General features: G+C 48.8%; 1 protein-coding gene across 4 annotated transcripts in view; it reads right to left on the reverse strand.

The window, feature by feature from the left end:
* Positions 1–17,734, reverse strand: part of SLC6A4 (solute carrier family 6 member 4) — a 41,025-nt gene extending 23,291 nt beyond the window's left edge. For 2 of the 4 annotated variants that reach the window (XM_010367952.2, XM_010367955.2), the window contains exons 1-3: positions 17,485–17,734; positions 3,451–3,916; positions 351–485 (exon numbers count right to left, since the gene is read on the reverse strand). In XM_010367952.2, the coding sequence (XP_010366254.1) occupies positions 351–485; positions 3,451–3,793 (478 nt within the window). In that variant the 5' untranslated portion in view covers positions 3,794–3,916; positions 17,485–17,734. Of the gene's footprint in view, positions 1–350; positions 486–3,450; positions 3,917–4,234; positions 4,311–4,652; positions 4,904–17,484 lie in introns of those variants that run through there. The other 2 variants (XM_030924181.1, XM_010367954.2) reach the window with 2 other exon arrangements.
* Between the last annotated feature and the right edge of the window lie 296 nt (positions 17,735–18,030).

Here is an 18,030-nt window from a genome sequence, read left to right on the forward strand (position 1 = left end):
AGGGGTACAGGTGGGTGCTGCCCTCCATTCCATTTCAAGGACTCCAGGCCACCACGGGAAAAATGGCCCTGCCGTAAGTCACTCATATGTATTTGCAAGGTAACATGTTTTAGAAAATGTGTACATGTCTTGCTAATGCTTTAAAATGTTTACATTCGTTTACTTCTCATTGCCATTTATTCTGTTTCTCTTTAACAATTTCACACCACTTACACAGTCAAAGCCTTAATTACTCAAGCCATCTCCTAAGGCCTGACTGATTCCAGGAGAAGGTCCCCAGCTCCCACCCATTGATGGAAATCCCTTCCGGAGAGGCTCCACTAACCCACCCCACCAAGCCCGTCAGTTACCTTTGAAAATCGGGCAGATTTTCCTCCATATTGAAATGCATCCGTTTCGGTGGTACTGTCCCAGTGCGAGCTCCATGTAAAAGAGCGGGATTCCCCCAAAAATGGCCATGATGGTGTAGGGGAGGAGGAATGCCCCTGAGGTAGATGAAAGACAATTTCACTTCCTGCCCACATCTGTCCCAGGATAGCCCAACCAATCTGTGACTCTGAGAATCACAGTCGCCAGATGATGTGAGTGTCACGGAGCCACCCTGGGCTGAGTAGCCTCACACTGTGCTCCTCTGGTCTTACTGCTTTGCCAGAAGCAGTCGTAGGGGGAGCGCCATGACTAAAATGAGGTTTCAGAGGAGGCCAAGAGAGCAATTGGGAAGAAAGCCGGGTTTGGGAGTCAACAGAACGGGCAGGACCACGTCCCCTTCTGACTGCCTGGAGAACCCTGGGCCACTTCCCCTCTCTGAGCCCCAATTTCCTCCCTATAAAAGAACACAGTTGAGGAGAGCTGAGTTTCCCAAATGTAGCCACGCATCATAGTCACCTAGATTCCTGGGTCTACCCCAGACCTCCTGAAGCAGAATCTCCAAGCATGGGTACAACACAAAAATTGTGTTCAAGCTCCCTAAGGTGTTTCTCATGCAACCAGTACCTGGGATCCTTGGAACAGATCACCTGTGACAATCTGTAGCAACAGCTGCAACCACCTGTGAGTCACTGAATCAGTATCTTTGTTCATCAGTATTATCCATGGCTCCAGACACACGATTATTGATATTTGGCTACACTTCCATAATTCCACTGAGCCAGAACGCTCCCTGACAAGCGCCGTTTGCAGGAGTGGCTGGACAGGGTAGTTTTTCACAGAACAGGAAAGCACAGAGCTGCTACCTAACTGGAGATGCTGGTGTCTCCTGGATCTTGTGGCTGAGGCTGAATTTAAAAATACCAGGTTGGGGAATGTTCACCTGCAGCCTGAGTTTTTAGCCTAAAGTAGGGGTCAGCTGTGATTTTTCCCTGATAATTTTACCTGCTGTAAAATGCTCTGAACCCAGAAACCTGAGGTCCATGCAAGTCATAAAGGTCCACGTAATTTACAGTCACACTGGGTAAGCCCGGCTCGAGAATAAAACCATGTGTTCTCGTGATGGCCTTCCTCCAAAGAGTTTGCTTGATCAGCTTTACGCTGGGGAATGAATGTAAGAGGAAACGTCACCAGTGACCCAGCCCCTTACATAATGCTCAGGCTAAAGGTGAGTCCTCTGGAGCAGGAGATAAGGTGATTATGACTTTTGCTCCTCCTAGGCAGGAAGCTCTGAACTTCCCGGGGGCCCCCTGGAACTACCTTTGCAGCTGCATGGACAGAAATCCTTAAAAGAGACAGTAAATCCAGGCCATTCTGTGTTAGGCCATGGGAGAAGTGAGAGTGACACAAATGGATGATCCCCAAACCTCTTTCTTTTTTTTTTTTTTTTTTTTTTTTTTTTTTTTTTTTTTTTTGAGAAGGAGTCTCGCTCTGTCACCCAGGCTGGAGTGCAGTGGCCAGATCTCAGCTCACTGCAAACTCCGCCTCCCGGGTTTACGCCATTCTCCTGCCTCAGCCTCCCGAGTAGCTGGGACTACAGGCGCCCGCCACCTCGCCCGGCTAGTTTTTTGTATTGTTTTTAGTAGAGACGGGGTTTCACCGTGTTAGCCAGGATGGTCTCGATCTCCTGACCTCGTGATCCGCCCGCCTCGGCCTCCCAAAGTGCTGGGATTACAGGCTTGAGCCACCGCGCCCGGCCCCCAAACCTCTTTTTAACTGCCCTCCCAAATCTGTTGTCAGAGCTTCCATCAAAATCAAGCTTGACTCATTTGACACCCACTTCTTGTTATTTTCCTGTGCTGATAACAAGTCCAGAGGCACCAAACCCACTCACTTTCCCCCACTGCTCTGCTCTCCCCCAGGTTCCCATCTTCAGGCCTACAGTCAGCTACTATTTTTGATAATCTATAAGTTAACTACTTGATAGGCTTTAGGGGTACAAGGAACAAAATAGGGCCTCTGGCCTCAAAAATCTAACATCCCAGGAGGAGACAGGAGGGCCAGCCATGCGTATTTTGAGGTTGGCATTAATGTCATGCTGTGAATCTAATCCAGCTTAAATTCTGCCCAGACTGGTAATTAAAACTCTAGACCTACGTTGATGCCCTTCTCTGACCTCACATAAGTCCAAAGGATCAGAAGCATCTGGGACGCTGAAGCAACCTCCAAATTTTCCCTTACGCAGGCCTACCCTTCTGGACTCTTCCCAGCAGAACTTGCCAGCAGGAGTGAAGGGACTCAGCACAGGGCTGACGGCCATTCCCTCACTTCTAGCTGAAGGAGGACAGAGCCTGGAGAATGCAGGATGAGAAGGAGGCCCTTCAGTAAATGGAGTGCTAATGATGCTGGAGATCTCTGAGGTCAGTCTTGGGAGGGCTTCATCCAGCTTCAACCCGGAGAGCCTCAGACATACTCCCTTCAGCTTTTGGCTTGCTGCAGATTTGACTTTTCTTTTCTTTTCTTTCTTTCTTTTTTTTTTTTTTTTTTGAGACAGAGTCTAGCTCTGTCACCCAGGCTGGAGTACAGTGGCATCATCTTGGCTCACTGCAACCTCCACCCCCCAGGTTCATGTGATTCTCCTGCCTCAGCCTACCAAGTAGCTGGGACTACAGGGGCCCAACACCATAACCAGCTAATTTTTATACTTTTAGTGAAGATGGGGTTTTGCCATGTTAGCAAGGCTGGTCTTGAACTCCTGACCTCAGGTGATCCACCTGCCTGAGCCTCCCAAAGTTCTGGGATTACAGGCATGAGACACCATGCCTGGTGAGATTTGACTTTTCGACCAGCTCGAAAGTCTAAGCCATCATGTTCCCAGACTTACACCAGTGAAGACTGAAAAGATGTGATCTGTGTTCTGGCCTCTCAAGAGGACCTACAGCCCACCCCAGGTCACAGCCCACCCGGGTCACAGCCCACCCCAGGTCACAGCCCACCCGGGTCACAGCCCACCCGGGTCTCAGCCCACCCCAGCTCACAGCCCACCCCAGGTCACAGCCTCTACTCGCAGCCTGTGATACTGACCTCCTCCATTCTGGTAACATATGTAGGGGAAGCGCCAGACATTGCCCAGGTCCACAGCATAGCCAATGACTGAGAGAAGGAAATCCACCTTCTTGCCCCAGGTCTCCCGTTCCCCTTGATGAAGCTCAGCCACTAGGGTGGTGGTGGCTGCCGGGATAGAGTGCCGCGTGTCGTCTCCCGCACCAGGACTTGGAACTGCTGAGTATCCATTGGATATTTGCCCGGACTCCACTTTGTCCCCTGGGGTGGGAACAACCTTCTGTAGAACTCCATTTTCCTGACAGTCTTCTCCATCCTTAAACGCTGAGAGCTGCTTCTGAGAATTTAAGGGCGTGGTCTCCATCCTGCTGGTTAGTAAATGGCACTGATGTCCATCTGCCAAGGATCCCAACTGAACTCTGGGTGCTTGGATTTGTGGATCACCTCCGAGCTTTCTATCGTCGGGATTGACACGTCAGGATTAACTCTGTTGGAAAGAAACACAGAGGAAGGAGAATAAAGTTAGACATTTTCCTCGTCTTTGGTATTAACTCATCATACATCTTAAACTACGTTAGTTAACACGATTACAAATGCATCTGTTAAATGTGAGACATCCTATTTGCTACATGGCAGTCCATAAAATCAACTAAATTTCTCAACCTATACAGGGCATCAAATTACAATCAAGTAATTTCAAAAGGAAGCAACAAAACCAACAAAATAGATAGCAAATCACCAAGTTTTGCACAGGCTGGACTGGAGAGTAAAGCACTCGCTTCCCTTTGAGCTACTGGAATCTCACCTTATGGTTTGCCAGCAGCTCAGAAGAACGTGAGAGAGGCTCCAAAGTGTCACAGAGCACCCCCTTTGTCTTGGATGCTATGGTGGGGAAACAATGATAAGCAAAGGCATTTCTGCCTTTCAGTAGGCAGGACAGTCCTCGCCAGCATTTAAGCTGCACACCCAAAGTTACATTTTATATCAACTACAGATACGATTTTAAAAGGATAAAAGCAAAGGACAGAGGTGAAAAGGCCTCCCTTTGTGAGGCACCCCAGCTCCTTAGCTATGGACTCTGTCACTCATCTTTTAACCCCTAGGAAGGTTGGGGCAGCTTTGAGCTGCCTCCAGCTGTGTCCGGTCTATCTGCACACGGCCTTTCTGCGTTCCCATTATGCATCTGCAAGCCCGACTGGTCCTTAAATGGCACTGCTGCTCACCATTTACTCTTCTTGCCACTTGCCAGCAACTCCTGTGGCTAAGCCCCTTGTTATTCTGCAATAGCGGGCAAGCAAGGTCGCCTTTCCTCCAGGAGACCCAGGGAGAAGAGCGTGCAGGTTACCGACACTGGGGTGGCTGGTGTCGCCGTCCTCCTGCCCCTCCATCGGGAGGGCCCAGCCGGGGCTGCTGTGGGTTCATTTCACCCCCGTGGCCTGGGCGCAGGAAAGTCAGCTCAGCTCTGAATTGAGGTCTGAGTAATCAAACACGGGGTAGAAATTTGAGCCCTTTTGGACTTTAAACCTATGGCCTGTTATAAAGTTGTAAGCAGCAGTTGTAAGACCGTTCAACTGCTCACTCTGTTTCTTCTGGGCCTGAGCTTTTCAAACTCTTGAAACAGTTTGGGAGTTGACAAATGTTTCTGCCTAGTTGAGATGACACTGGACACTTCTAGAAAAGATAGCCAGGGATGGACTATTTATAACTGCAATGATCTGAGGCTAACACTCTAGGTCCAACAGTTAGGAGGATGGCTAGGGACTGGCTAATAGAAACGGCACATGGATGTCTCCTACCTACTTGGGGTTTTCAGTGACTACAACTTAACTATCTACACATGTGAAGACAAAAACATAGTAAGTGAAAAATCAGGACACAAAATAGTAGCTTCACATGGATGACTATGGTTATAAATATGAGCAAGGATTAGACAAGAACACCAGGGAATGTCAGTCACTAGGGTTTTGCGTTTGCTGCGTTTTTTGTGCAAAGTGGAAAATAAAAATTTTAAAGGGATTGATGGTTGCCAAAAATATCTACAGCAACAAGGGATAAATCAGCTCCATGTAGCCAGGGGGTGTGTGTGTGTAAGGGCGGGGGGTAGATGTCTTGGGCTGTACCCCACTGTTTGGGCCCTCCGCCACCCACCCCAGGCTCAAAGATGTAAACACCACTCAGAAGGATATGAGTTTCTGACAAGGGCAATCTCTATAACCTCATTCCGCTCACCATTTATGCTACTGTCTGGCCTTGGCCTCCTCCTGCTTCCCCCTTCTTTGGGCCCTCAACTAGGCTTGATAGGCTTTTAAAATAACCACACATCCCCTCACCCGCCATATGTAACCATTTTACCAGGCCAAGGGATATTATTATTTTATTACATGATGAGATGTCAACATACTTAAATATTCAGCTAAATTAAACCTGAACTTGGTGGTCAATGGTTGTGTTGTTTAAGAAGGCCTCTGTACTTCCCTCCGGCCTATATCAATTACATGTTTTGTACATTTAACAACCGCCGAACTTGAAGGCCAAATGGCAGGGAGGAAGAGCTTTTCCCTGTGCGGCCGGAGGGCACCAGGCTGACAGAGCTGCCCCATCCCTTGCTCTTCCTCCCACTGGCCTTCCACAATTTTTTTTTTTTTTTTGAGACAGAATCTTGCCGTGTCGCCCACACTGGTGTTCAGTGGCACAATTTTGGCTCACCGCAACTTCTGCCTCCCGAGTTCAAGTGATTCTCGTGCCCCAGCCTCCGAGTAGCTGGGACTACAGGTGCGTTCCACCATGCCTGGCTCATTTTTATATTTTTAGTAGAGATGGGGTTTCGCTATGTTGGCCAGGGTGGTCTCGAACTCCTGACCTCACATGATCCACCCGCCTCGGCCTCCCGAAGAGCTGGGATTACAGGTGGGAGCCACTACACCCAGCCTGGCCCCATAGTTTTCTGTAAGAACCTCTTCTATTTTCAGTACTGCCACTTTCCTCTCACTTGAACAGAAGCTCCAGTCTTTCCCTGGCCTCTCTACCCGGGCCCAGAGGGTCTACGGAAGGGAAACTAGGTCCATCTCAGAAGCAATACTTTGGGGAGAGGAAATAAACATTTAGCCACAGCAGTGAGCAGTTACGCTTCTGCCTCAGGGGCCAAATGATTTGTTCTGGATTTCGTTTACCTTCTCCCTTGAGGCATCCTGCAGAGAGGGTAGAAAATGGGTTCAGGTAGATAGACTTTGGGGGACAACGTGTGTTCTCGGGAGTCCTCAGGGCTTCAGCCCCGAAGGCATCCAGTCCAGAATTCCTGGCGACTATGGCAAGCAGCTCCTGGAAGAGTAATACACTGTTTCTATGTATTCTGAGCCATTACAGAGGTCTTGTTTCCTGAAATATCCCCTAGTTCTTTTTAATTTTTTTAATTAAAAAATTTTATATCAATAGGCTGAAGTGGCCTCAGTGCAAGAAAACCCAGAGCATCCCTCAGACAACTCATGACCGGGCAGCCTCTCCCCAGAGGCTGTCTCTCTCTATCCAGTGGTGCTTTCTGGGGTTCTCCTACTGAGCCCCCACCCCTCATCACAGAATCTGGGATGCGAACAGAAAGTTACAGCCACTCAAAGGAGACACACATCTCCGTTTCTTAACTCACTCCTCTGCCTCTGCCAGGTACAGGAAAACTCCTCTTGGTGACTAATCGGGTTGGCTAGGAGCAGATACCATGTGCCTGGGGCCCTTTCTGCCTGCAAGCTCCTGCCTGTGGAGCCCCAGACTCTCTTCTCATTTTTTTCTGATTCTGCAGAGCCCTGGCTGGCTTTTTCTATCAAGACTTGCACATAACAATGGCTGAAAACAAACTGGCCCAGGAATAGAGAAGTGTGAGTTGTTAAGAAGGTTGGTTTCTGAGAATGCCCTCTTCTAAGCTTTCTTTTTTTAAAAGGTATTTTTATCCTGCTGGGTGGAAAGATTGCAAACGAGGTCAATATTACAGCTGTGACCTTCTCCAGGCAGCCTTTGAGTTTCTCCATGGCCAGAAAAAGCCCCAGAAGGAAGCCTTCCTTTGCATCTTGGATGTGTGCTGTTGTTCCAGGTTGTGCTGGTGACAGGCTGAGGGTGGTGCCACGGACCCCATCTCTGCAGTGGGATGACAGCTGGCAGACAGGAGCCTTGGCCCCCCAGGTCTCTGTATGTGAGGGGTGCAGCTGACCAGCCAATGGGTGTGGTTGACTTTCTCTTCACTCTCCTGAAGTTAATGCACTCCATTCCCCCAATCCCTGACTCCAAGTAAAAAAGCAGTGTTTCTATCTAAACTTCTCCTGATCAAATCTCTATTCCCCTTTCCATACACTCTGTCTCTATAGCCAGAAGCAACCCGTACCTGAACAAGCATGCAATCATCATGACTGGTCATAAACACCCAGCCCTTTGGAAATGCCTGTGACATTCCATCTACTTGAAGTCCATCAGTGCCTTCTAAGCAGAAAGACACTACAGAAATGTTGAACTTTGACTTCATGCGTCAAGATCAAAGTGAGTTCATTTCTCTGGAAACTCAACTTTCTTTTTTTTTTTTTTTTTTTTTGAGACGGAGTCTCGCTCTGTCGCCCAGGCTGGAGTGCAGTGGCCGGATCTCAGATCACTGCAAGCTCCGCCTCCTGGGTCACGCCATTCTCCTGCCTCAGCCTCCCGAGTAGCTGGGACTACAGGCGCCCGCCACCTCGCCCGGCTAGTTTTTTGTATTTTTTAGTAGAGACGGGGTTTCACCCTGTTAGCCAGGATGGTCTCGATCTCCTGACCTCGTGATCCGCCCGTCTCGGCCTCCCAAAGTGCTGGGATTACAGGCTTGAGCCACCGTGCCCGGCCAAAACTCAACTTTCTTTTTCAAAACAAACAAAAACAAATGAACTGTGGGTTTAATGCTGAGATAGGATTAGTTACAGGTCATAGAGGCAACTGGTAGTTAGTATTCTCTATTCAGAGGGAGGCCGAAGTTCCCAGGGCATCTCCCATGGGCGGTGGGAATTACAGAATGCTGGTGCTGCCCGAAGCAGTAAACATGGAATCTGGCCCTCTCCACGGAGAAGCACTCCTTCAGCAAAGACGTGCGCAGGCCCACATGTGCTAGGCTCCTCAGGAACAAGGCAGGTAGGCTGGGCCGGGTGACTCACCACTGCAATCCCAGCACTTTGGGAGGCCAAGGCAGGCGGATCACCTGAGGTCAGGAGTTTGAGACCAGCCTAGCCAGCATGGTGAAATCCTGTCTCTACTAAAAATACAAAAAGTAGCTGGGTGTGGTGGCGGGCACCTGTAATCTCAGCTACTTGTGAGGCTGAGGCAGGAGAATTGCTGGAATCCAGGAAGCGGAGGTTGCAGTGAGCCAAGATCCAGCCACTACACTCCAGCCTGGGCGACAAGAGTGAAACTCTGTTTCAAATAAATAAATACATACATACATTCATACATACAAAAATTAGCCGGGCGTGATGGTGCATGTCTGTAATCCCAGCTACTCAGAAGGCTGATGCATGAGAATCGCCTGAACCTGGGAGGCAGAGGTTACAGTGAGCTGAACTGTGCTCCAGCCTGGGCGACAGAGTGAGACTCTGTCTCAAAAAAAAGAAAAAGAAAGAAAGAAAAAAGAAACAACAGGCGCAGTCCTGCCTGCATGGTGTCCACAGGCTAAGCCCAAAATCTGAAAAGGAAGACCAATTGCTAGGAAAAACACGATGCTTCTGGAGACAGGCTGGTGCTGCCGCACATCCCGTGGTGAACGGTGGGTGCCGCTGGCTTGCCGCGGCATGTTTAGATAGCTCACATGTTTTGCACCCCAGTTGCCCCACGCTTTAAGTATTCTTTTGCTGCTATTGCACAGTTTCTGTCACAGGACCTCGGCTGTCGGCTGATCCTTCCTTGCAGGCTCTGCAGTGTAAAACGGAGGCTCATGTTTGCATCTGCTGAAGGCACCGCTGTGTTCCAGAAGTGTGCACGGTCACAGGGGCACAGGTTGGAAGCCATAGGGACTCCTGGCTTGCCTTTCCAATGAATTGAAGAGACTTCATGATAGAAATGAAGAGAATAGAGAAAATCTGCTTGTTTTTTTGGGCAAAAAGGGTAGAAATGAACTCCACTATCACAGCCATCTTCTTATCCAAAGGATTCCTTATATGACAGAGTCAAACAGCTTCGTGTTTTTTCTGTTCGTTTGTTGTTTGTTTGTTGTTGTTGTTGCTGTTAAGAGACAGGGTCTTGCTCTGTCATCCATGCTGGAGTGCAGGGGCACGATCACGGCTCTCTGCAGCCTCAACCTCCCGGGCTCAAGCAATCCTCCCACCTCAGGCTCCTGAGTAGCTGAGATTACAGGTGTGTGCCACCATACCCAGCTAATTTTTTGTATTTTTTTCAAAGACGGGGTTTCATCATGTTGCCCAGGTTGGTCTTGAACTCCTGGCCTATGAGCGATCCTCCTGCCTTGGCCTCCCAAAGTGCTGGGATTACAAGCATGATCCACTGCACCCAGCCTGGTTTAATTTTTTGGAGAGGAATTAAGTAGGATAAAATCCTTAGGGCCATTTGGGCCCGTTACCATGAGAAAGGAAAAGAATCTCTGTCCAGAACTTTCCTTGCCTGGGAGAGGATAGCCCTGGGCTTCTCTCTACACAGAGTATAAAATCTAGAGGATTTGCCCCTTGTGATGGGGTTAAGATCCCCCCGCAGAGGCTGGCCAAAAGGACACTGGATTAATTTTGACTTTACTAGAAAGAAATGAATTTGGCATAGCAGACATGAACAGCCTCCTCCAGTGAACATAAACAGCCAAGCCCAGACTAACTTCCTTCCAGAGTCATCCTTCATTAGTTCCTGTGTTCACCCATAGCTCTCCTTTCTGTTTCAGGTCTGCACTGGAATCCCTGGTCCACCACTTACTGGCTGTGTGACTTTGAGTAGGTCACTTAACATCTCTTAGCTTCCATTTCCTCCTGTGTAAAAGCAGACTGTTAAAACTGCTACTTCCTAAAGGCTGTCATGGGAATTAAAGTATAACACATGCTTAACTCGGTGTCTAGCACAGGGAAGCATCAATAAATGACAGTGAGTTGATGTCAGTATCACCACCACACATCGGCAACCCATTCTGCCTTTCTACTTCACACCCCAGTCAGGGAAGCTAAGGCCCACAAGACTTGAGATTTAAGTGATCTCTGGCTCCCAGCACGGGCCTCAATGGGTCATGCTTGTTTCTCTCAATCAGTGCTTGGGGCCACCTGGGAAACAGACTCCTGGGCTGCTCTGCCAGAGATTCTAATTCAAGAGATCCACGTGGGCACTCAGGGATCTGCAGTTTTTAACAAATACTGCAGGTTACTAAGGGGCCAGTAGGCACCAACAGTGCTGTGTGCGTCCCCATCCTGTAGCTTCTCTTCCTCTAATTATCCTGTACCCTCCAAGGCCTGGCATAAATTTCTATCCACCTCCTCTCACCACTCCAGCCCAAGATACACTGTTTCTACTCGATTCTCATTTGTCACTCACCATTGATTACCAGGTATCATTAGTTATCCTTTTAAGTACATTTGCTTTGTGTTCCTCTGGAAGCAGGGGCTATGGCTGCACGTCCCTGAGTCCAAATACTTGCAGACTGGAGCAGGCCCTGTACAGCTCTCAGCATGGAGGGCTTGTTTTCGGTTTCCTGGCTGGGCAAGGGTGTCAATAGATCTGAGCTCCATGTGGGGTGCTGCTCTTTCTCTCCTCCCTGGAGTTAAGTCAAATGGGATCAGGGTTCTATTCTAAGGGACTCTGCCCCTCCCTGCCCCTCCCGTCAGGGAGACTGGCGTGCATCTTGGTAGCAGAGGAGGAGGGCTGCCTTAAAATCATTTTCATGGACTATAGACAGGAAGAGACTGACATGCCTAGGATTAAAGAGCCCAGGATGGGCTTTCAGACTTTGAAACAAGTACTGGCAGGCACACCCATCAGCGGCCTGGGCTCCGAATGTTCATCTGTGAGCTGGTGGTTTGGAACTTAGAATATATTTCCCACCCACAGAAATAAACGTGGTAAACTAAAGCATCTGAAATGAAAGCTGTGACAAACACAGCGTTGTTAAGTGCTGCGAGACGGCGTAGGGGTGGGGAGGGGGTTGACAATGAGACTGATCCGAAGTTCTTTCTTTCTTTATTTTAACCTTCTTTTTGGTTCTTAAGGAAAACTAAATTTAAGGAAAGAACAAGGAGCAGGGAGATTCTTGTACAGATTCCATGGAGGTGTCTTTTAGGCACTTTTGAGGTCTTTAGTTTTGTTTGTTGTTCAATTTAAAAATACACAATAGAGATGAGGTCTCCCTATGTTGCCCAGGCTGGTCTCGAACTCCTGGACTCCAGCAATCCTCCTGCCTCAGCCTCCCAAAGTGCTGGGATTACAGGCATGGGCCACTGCGCCCAGCCCAAGTTCTTTAGAAGTTGATGACATGGGCCGGGTGCAGTGGCTCACGCCTATAATCCCATCACTTTGGGAGGCTGAGGTGGGTGGATTACCTGAGGTCGGGAGTTTGAGACCAGCCTGATCAACATGGAGAAACCCTGTATCTACTAAAAATACAAAAATTAGCCGGGCGTGGTGGCACATGCCTGTAATCCCAGCTACTTGGGAGGCTGAGGCAGGAGAATTGCTTAAACCCAGGAGGCAGAGACTGTGGTGAGCCGAGATCGGGCCATTGCACTCCAGCCTGGACAACAAGAGCAAAACTCCGTCTCAAAAAAAAAAAAAGAAAAAAAAGAAGAAGAAGTTGATGACATGAATTACTTGTGACACGTAATTTCACAACTTACAACTTTTTGCAGAAAACAAAACTGCTTTTACTCTGTTACCGTAGTATATTTAAATGCGGACGAGGCTGGGAAAGAGACTTGAGAAACTCAAAACAGGTGATGTGTTAGATTAAGCAGGATTAGGAGTGTCACTTACACCTCTAAACACTCCTTTACTGTTGTGATAAATACAATTTATGCAATAAGTAAAAATCAAGATAAAACACATGGGAACATGTCCACACACAGCTTCTCTTTTCCTTTGTACGGGTATATTACTAAGATTACCTTTGTGTAAAACAGACATGATTGGGCCCACAAAGGGACCCAAGACAGGGAGAAGAGGGAAACAGCCCCAGGGAGAGGGTGCTATGAAATAAGGGTGGATTTACCTGTGGCTGCTTAGCAAGGTGGAAGAGGGAAGCGGGGAAAAACGGGTTTGAAGTGGAATCACAAAATAAAATGGGAGTGGAGAAGAAAAAAGAGAGGGGAAACTGGCCCATTTCTCTGGGCGGGGCATGGAGGGGAGAAGGAGAGGTGAGGTCAGGTGAGGTGAGGCTGCTGGAGGAGAGGGGTGCATACAGGTGGAGAGGGGGCGTGGAGGCCATGTGCGGCCCCCTCTTCAGCCACAAGGTGTTTGGAGTTCTGGTGTTGCTGCTCAAAGGTGCCTCTACTCTTAGGTCAAACATTTCTGAGATGTGCTTTAGTGTGAGTCACACAGTTGGGGACACTCGCGAAAAATCAGTTCATCCTTACACACCATAGCACCAATCTAGTTCTTAGATATGCACTGAGATGAGAGCAAGAAAAACTTTCTGACCCCTAGTTTACAGTCTCACAAAGTAACACTGTAAGCTAAAAAGGACATCATTGAGACAGCGGGGGAAATGGGAATATGAGCTGTATGTGTGATAATAGTATTGTATCCATCTCCAGTTTCCCCAGCATGAACATGGCACTGTGGTTATGTACGAGAAGGTCCTTGTTTGTTGGAAATGTATGCTGAAGTATTTAAGGAAGAAGTATCTGGAAGTCTGCAAACTCTCAAAGGTTCAACTATATATATTAGTTGAACCTATATATAGAGAGAGTATATATATATCTGTATATATACATATATACACTATGTATATCTGTATGTATAGATTGTATATACTATATATACACACACGATATATATCTGTATTTATATATACAAATATATACAAGGCATAATAATATTAATGATCTTATATATTACACATAATATATCAAATTATACATATACTGCATATGCAAAAATTAGATCTATGCATAATTAGAGTGACTTTGTACACAAACTGGCAAAATGTTAACTGGGGAAAATGGACCATATCTCTGATTTTTCAGTTGAACATTTTCAAAAGAAAAAATAATTCTAGCCCTCAGCCAGTGCTGGGAAACTTCCAGTCAGCCAAAGCTCCCTGCTGGCCAGAATACCTTATCTCCCCTCTCCCCTCCAGGCTCCTCCCTCTCTGTTCCATCGGCCCAGCTCCCCTCCTCTGAAACATGGGAAAGGGCCAGCTAATTTGATTCGCCTTTTAAAGACAACATGCCCACCATTACGGAGGGAAGAGAAGAGAGCAAAAATACAAGAGTCTCAAGTTCCAGGCCTGGCTCTGTCCTCATGAGCCGTGGGTGAGGTGGAGCCAGCCACGCACAGAGCTACGGGGAGCAGAACCTCTCCCTGGTCCTTCCGGGTCTCACACTCTCTAATTCTTGGCCCCTTAGAGAAAACAAATCAGCTTATTTTATTCGACAGTTCAGTAACAAAGGAAATGAAATGCGCTTTTTTCCTGGTATACACACAGAAAGATCACACCAAAACCCAGGAAAGCAAAGGCCTACGTACTTGCCCCCTCCCACCGGCTGCCCACCCAGCCTGGGGCTCTGGGCTCTCCCGAAGCGCACACAACAGGCTCGCTGTGTCCCCAACGTGGCTGAGAAGTGCTTGCCCAGATCACCACCTGGTCTCGTCACAACCCCTCCTGTCATCTCTGCCCTCCCTACCTCAAATAAATAAAAAATCAAATAAAACCTGAAGAACTTGACTTCACCATCCCAGGAGACCCTCCCCTTGCCGTCTGTCACTCATCAGTACCTGAAGACCCTGGGACATTGCCTCTGTGTCTCCACATCACTGGGGTGCGTCTCTCCTTTTGCAGCCCGGGGGCTTCTGGGATTAATGGAGGTCCATCCAGTCCTGGGTGCTAAAGAGCCTGTGGCTTAAATCCCATTAACAAATCCCCTTGGTTCACAGTTGGGATGGAAGCTGGGGAGCTGCTGCCAGGTTCCAGGGGGGCCAAAGGAAAGATGGAGATAATAATAAGACAGTCAGACTGCCTCACACCCACTTTATCACTACTCATTTTGTCACCTCATTAGACACAGGGCTGGGGAAACACTTGCTCCCATTTAAAAGCGCGTTGTTGACATTCAGTAAATGAGCCTTTATCTTCCCAGTCACCCAGAGCGAACAAAAGTCAGGCTGAAGGGACCAGCCCCTGCAGAGACCAACGTTTCTGAATGTGAACCAAAGTCAGCACGGTGAGCTCCACCTGGAAATACGGGGCAGTGTAGGCCGATGGTGGAGCCTGTGCACACCCTAGAAGAGCAATTTGCCTTTCTGCTCAGGGAAGATCATTGATGCCAGGTTTCTGTGAAAGGCTAGTTTCATGTTTTCCCCTGGATTCCTCCTAGAAAGATGGGAGTTTTCTTTCCTTGGAATGTCATTTTGCCTCGTTAAGCCCAGAAACAGGTTCTCTGTAAGAGCAAGGGAGTGTGCCTCACTTGTCCCAAGTGTGGAGAAACAGGCACTTTTATGAGATGTTTCGCTCCACACCCACATATGTTCCATGGAACACTGCAAACCTCAGGGGAGTGCAGGTGGCTGTCAGTAGCCCAGGGACTGGACAGGAAAATCGGCGCAGTCCAAATTTGTGCTGCCTGGGGGCCGTTTCTACCGCACCACACCCTGGGCATCTTGCAAAGGGCATTTGGGCAGCTGGGGGGTTATTGGGCCCCTGTTTGTTGGATGTGGTTAAGGTGTGGGGCTTAACTCACGTGTGTCAGAGTGTGCACAGCCTCTGCCTTAGAGTGAAACCTGAGGGGATCCCCAGGAGACCCTGATTTGAAGGTGATCTCTGGGTAGAGAGTACCTGCCCTCCAGCTTTTTGCACCATCATTTCAACTCGTGTTTTCTTAAAGTGGAGAGGTTAGGGTCACGGTTGCAGAGTGAGTTGGAGGGGACTCGGACATTGTGTTAGGCAGGCCTTCCCATAGCCCCTCATTTAGAGCTGAGGACCACGAGGAGCTGATGTGTTACTGGGAATAACTAAGGTCTGAGTTACCTTCTCAACAACAACCAAAAATGACTGTATAATGTTTGCTCTGACTGTCCAGACATCTTTAGAAAAAGTCAAGTCATGACCATATCCTGTTGATTCATGAAGCCAAATTAAAATTAAGCTTCTTCAGGAAACCCTGCCTTCTATGTTCTGTCCAATTATACCATTCATTCCACAAGTAGGAAGCAGAAGGAGCCGCCATGTATTGGCTTAATGTCTGGAGTTACCTGTGTTTCTGTTTGGCAGGGGACATCCAGGGTGTTTGGGAAGCAAGTACCTGCTGTAAAAAAGAGACTGATCCATGCTCCTAACCCCCCTCTCCAGCCAAGCATCCTCATTCCTCAGGCACCTCACCCATTTGCAAAACTCTTCAACATGCCTCTCCAAGTTTCATCAAAATGCTCAGACAACTCTGAACATCCCCCAAGAGGAATTTCTGAGGTCTTTCAGATTCCATTAAAACATCAACATTATTCCCTCTACCCCACTCCTAGTATATATATATTTCTTAAACAACCAGATTGGAAAAAATGTGTTTGAATATCTGTGTTGGTGGTTACATCTCTGAGAGGTCTTAGATGGATTACCAGAGTGTTGAGGGAACTTTTGATTAACTGTGAAGCAGTTCCAATCTGTTCTTTAGTGGGAAAAAGAAAGAAAATAGAAAAGCCCATGCCCCAAGTGGCTTGCTCAATTTACACAAACCTCATAAGAACCTGCCTCTCACTCATCCATGTTGGAACGGTCACTGCAACCCGAGTGCGTGGTAGGAAAACCCAAACCCTGGGGCCTCAGTGGCTTCACACAGAAGCAAGTAATGGGACAAAGAGTCAAAGCTGTGTGCTCCCTGTGCTCCTAAAAACCCAACACTGACGCTGCCCACAGTTCTCTGTTTCATTAAACACAAGTCCCAATGTCACTTTCTTAGACATTTTTCCTATGCAACTGAAGGCAAAACACATTAAATATTTGATCTTGTCTTCCTATGAAGAGTTAGCTAGTAGGCTCATAAATAATCCATTGACCTGGTTCACTTTTCTGGACAAAACTGATTGTAAAAATACATACACAAAGCCTTTGTAATGTCTGATTCAGAAATTCTACCTCTCTCAAATTCCTCAGAGTCCCAAATGGAAAAGGAACAATTCAATATGAAAAAGCCCCAGTTCAGAAGAAAATCTGCTCCTTAGCCCAAGACCCAAATCCACTCTCGAGCTCCAGAGAGTTTTTTTTTTTTTTCCAAGAACAAATTTGAATGTACACAATTTTCAAGCAAATGATGGTTATACCCTTCAACCACGCAGCACAGTCATTGCAGTTGGAGTTTCACATAAATTCTGAATGGCCTGTGAGATGTCTGAGCGCGCCTCAGCTCTGACAGTGAAACCACCCAAGCGCGCGGAGACTGGGGCCACTCTGAGATTTCTCTAGCTATCCGGGCATTTGGGTCAACCAGAACTCTCCCTTTGCATAAAGCCACCTGCACGCGATGACAGCAAAGTAAAGATCAAACCTAAACCATGGGTTGAAACGAAAGCAACTTTTCCCAAAGCGCAGGACAGCACTTTGCTCAAGACCCTCTTTAAGGGGTCTTTCGCGGGTCCTCAAGAGGTTGCAAAGCCACTGCAACAACAAAGGAGCCCCCTACGCCCGCCCCCCAGGCTCCTTAGAGCACTCCACGTTCCTCATCCCCCACCCCGGCCGGTCCGCTTCAGCTCTGGCTCTTGCGGAGCTTGGAGGGCGCAGGGCCAGGATCCGGCGCCCACTGCTGGGGCTCATGCACGTCCTCGCCTCCTCGCCGGGCGGTGAGGCGCAGCGGTTCTCTCCCCCTCCCTGAGGCGGGGAAGAAGTTCTGGAAAGAAACGTGGGTTCGAGGCGGAGAGGAAAAGCGGACCCACCTGCAGGGCTGTGCGTGGAGGCTGGTCCCGGGCTGGGGAGGCGGGCGGGCCTCGCGCCCTCGAGGCACCAGGCAGCGCTGGCTGTGAGGAGGGGCGCCCTCGCGGCCGTATTTGTACCCGCGGCCCCTCACATGGTCTGATCTCTAGATAGCTGCCGCCAAAGAGCTCTTGAAGAATTTTTGCGTCACTTTGAGGCGAATAAACTTAATGCTTCCCCGCGGCCAGCGGCTCGGCGCTCCCGCTGGATGGGGTTGCGCTCGCACGGGAGGGGCCGCGCTACTGGGCGGAGTGCGCGCCCGACCCCAGCGCCAGGAGGGGAGGGACCCCCGACACACACACGCTTGCAGGGAGGAGCGGAGCGCGGAGCAGCAGGCAGGGCAGGGCCGAGCGAGGAATCCCGACTTTCCTGCTCTTTAACTTTGTGAGAGGGGGGAGGCTGCACAACGGGGCATGGGATATGCGCCTCCCCTGCCGCCTCCCTCCCCCAGGACGGCACATAGGGGTCTGCTGGTGCCGCTTCCTCTTGACCTCCGATACCTCCCCATC

This window comes from Rhinopithecus roxellana, chromosome 19 (genome assembly GCF_007565055.1).
Source record: "Rhinopithecus roxellana isolate Shanxi Qingling chromosome 19, ASM756505v1, whole genome shotgun sequence".
In the NCBI taxonomy this organism is placed as follows: Eukaryota; Metazoa; Chordata; class Mammalia; order Primates; family Cercopithecidae; genus Rhinopithecus; species Rhinopithecus roxellana.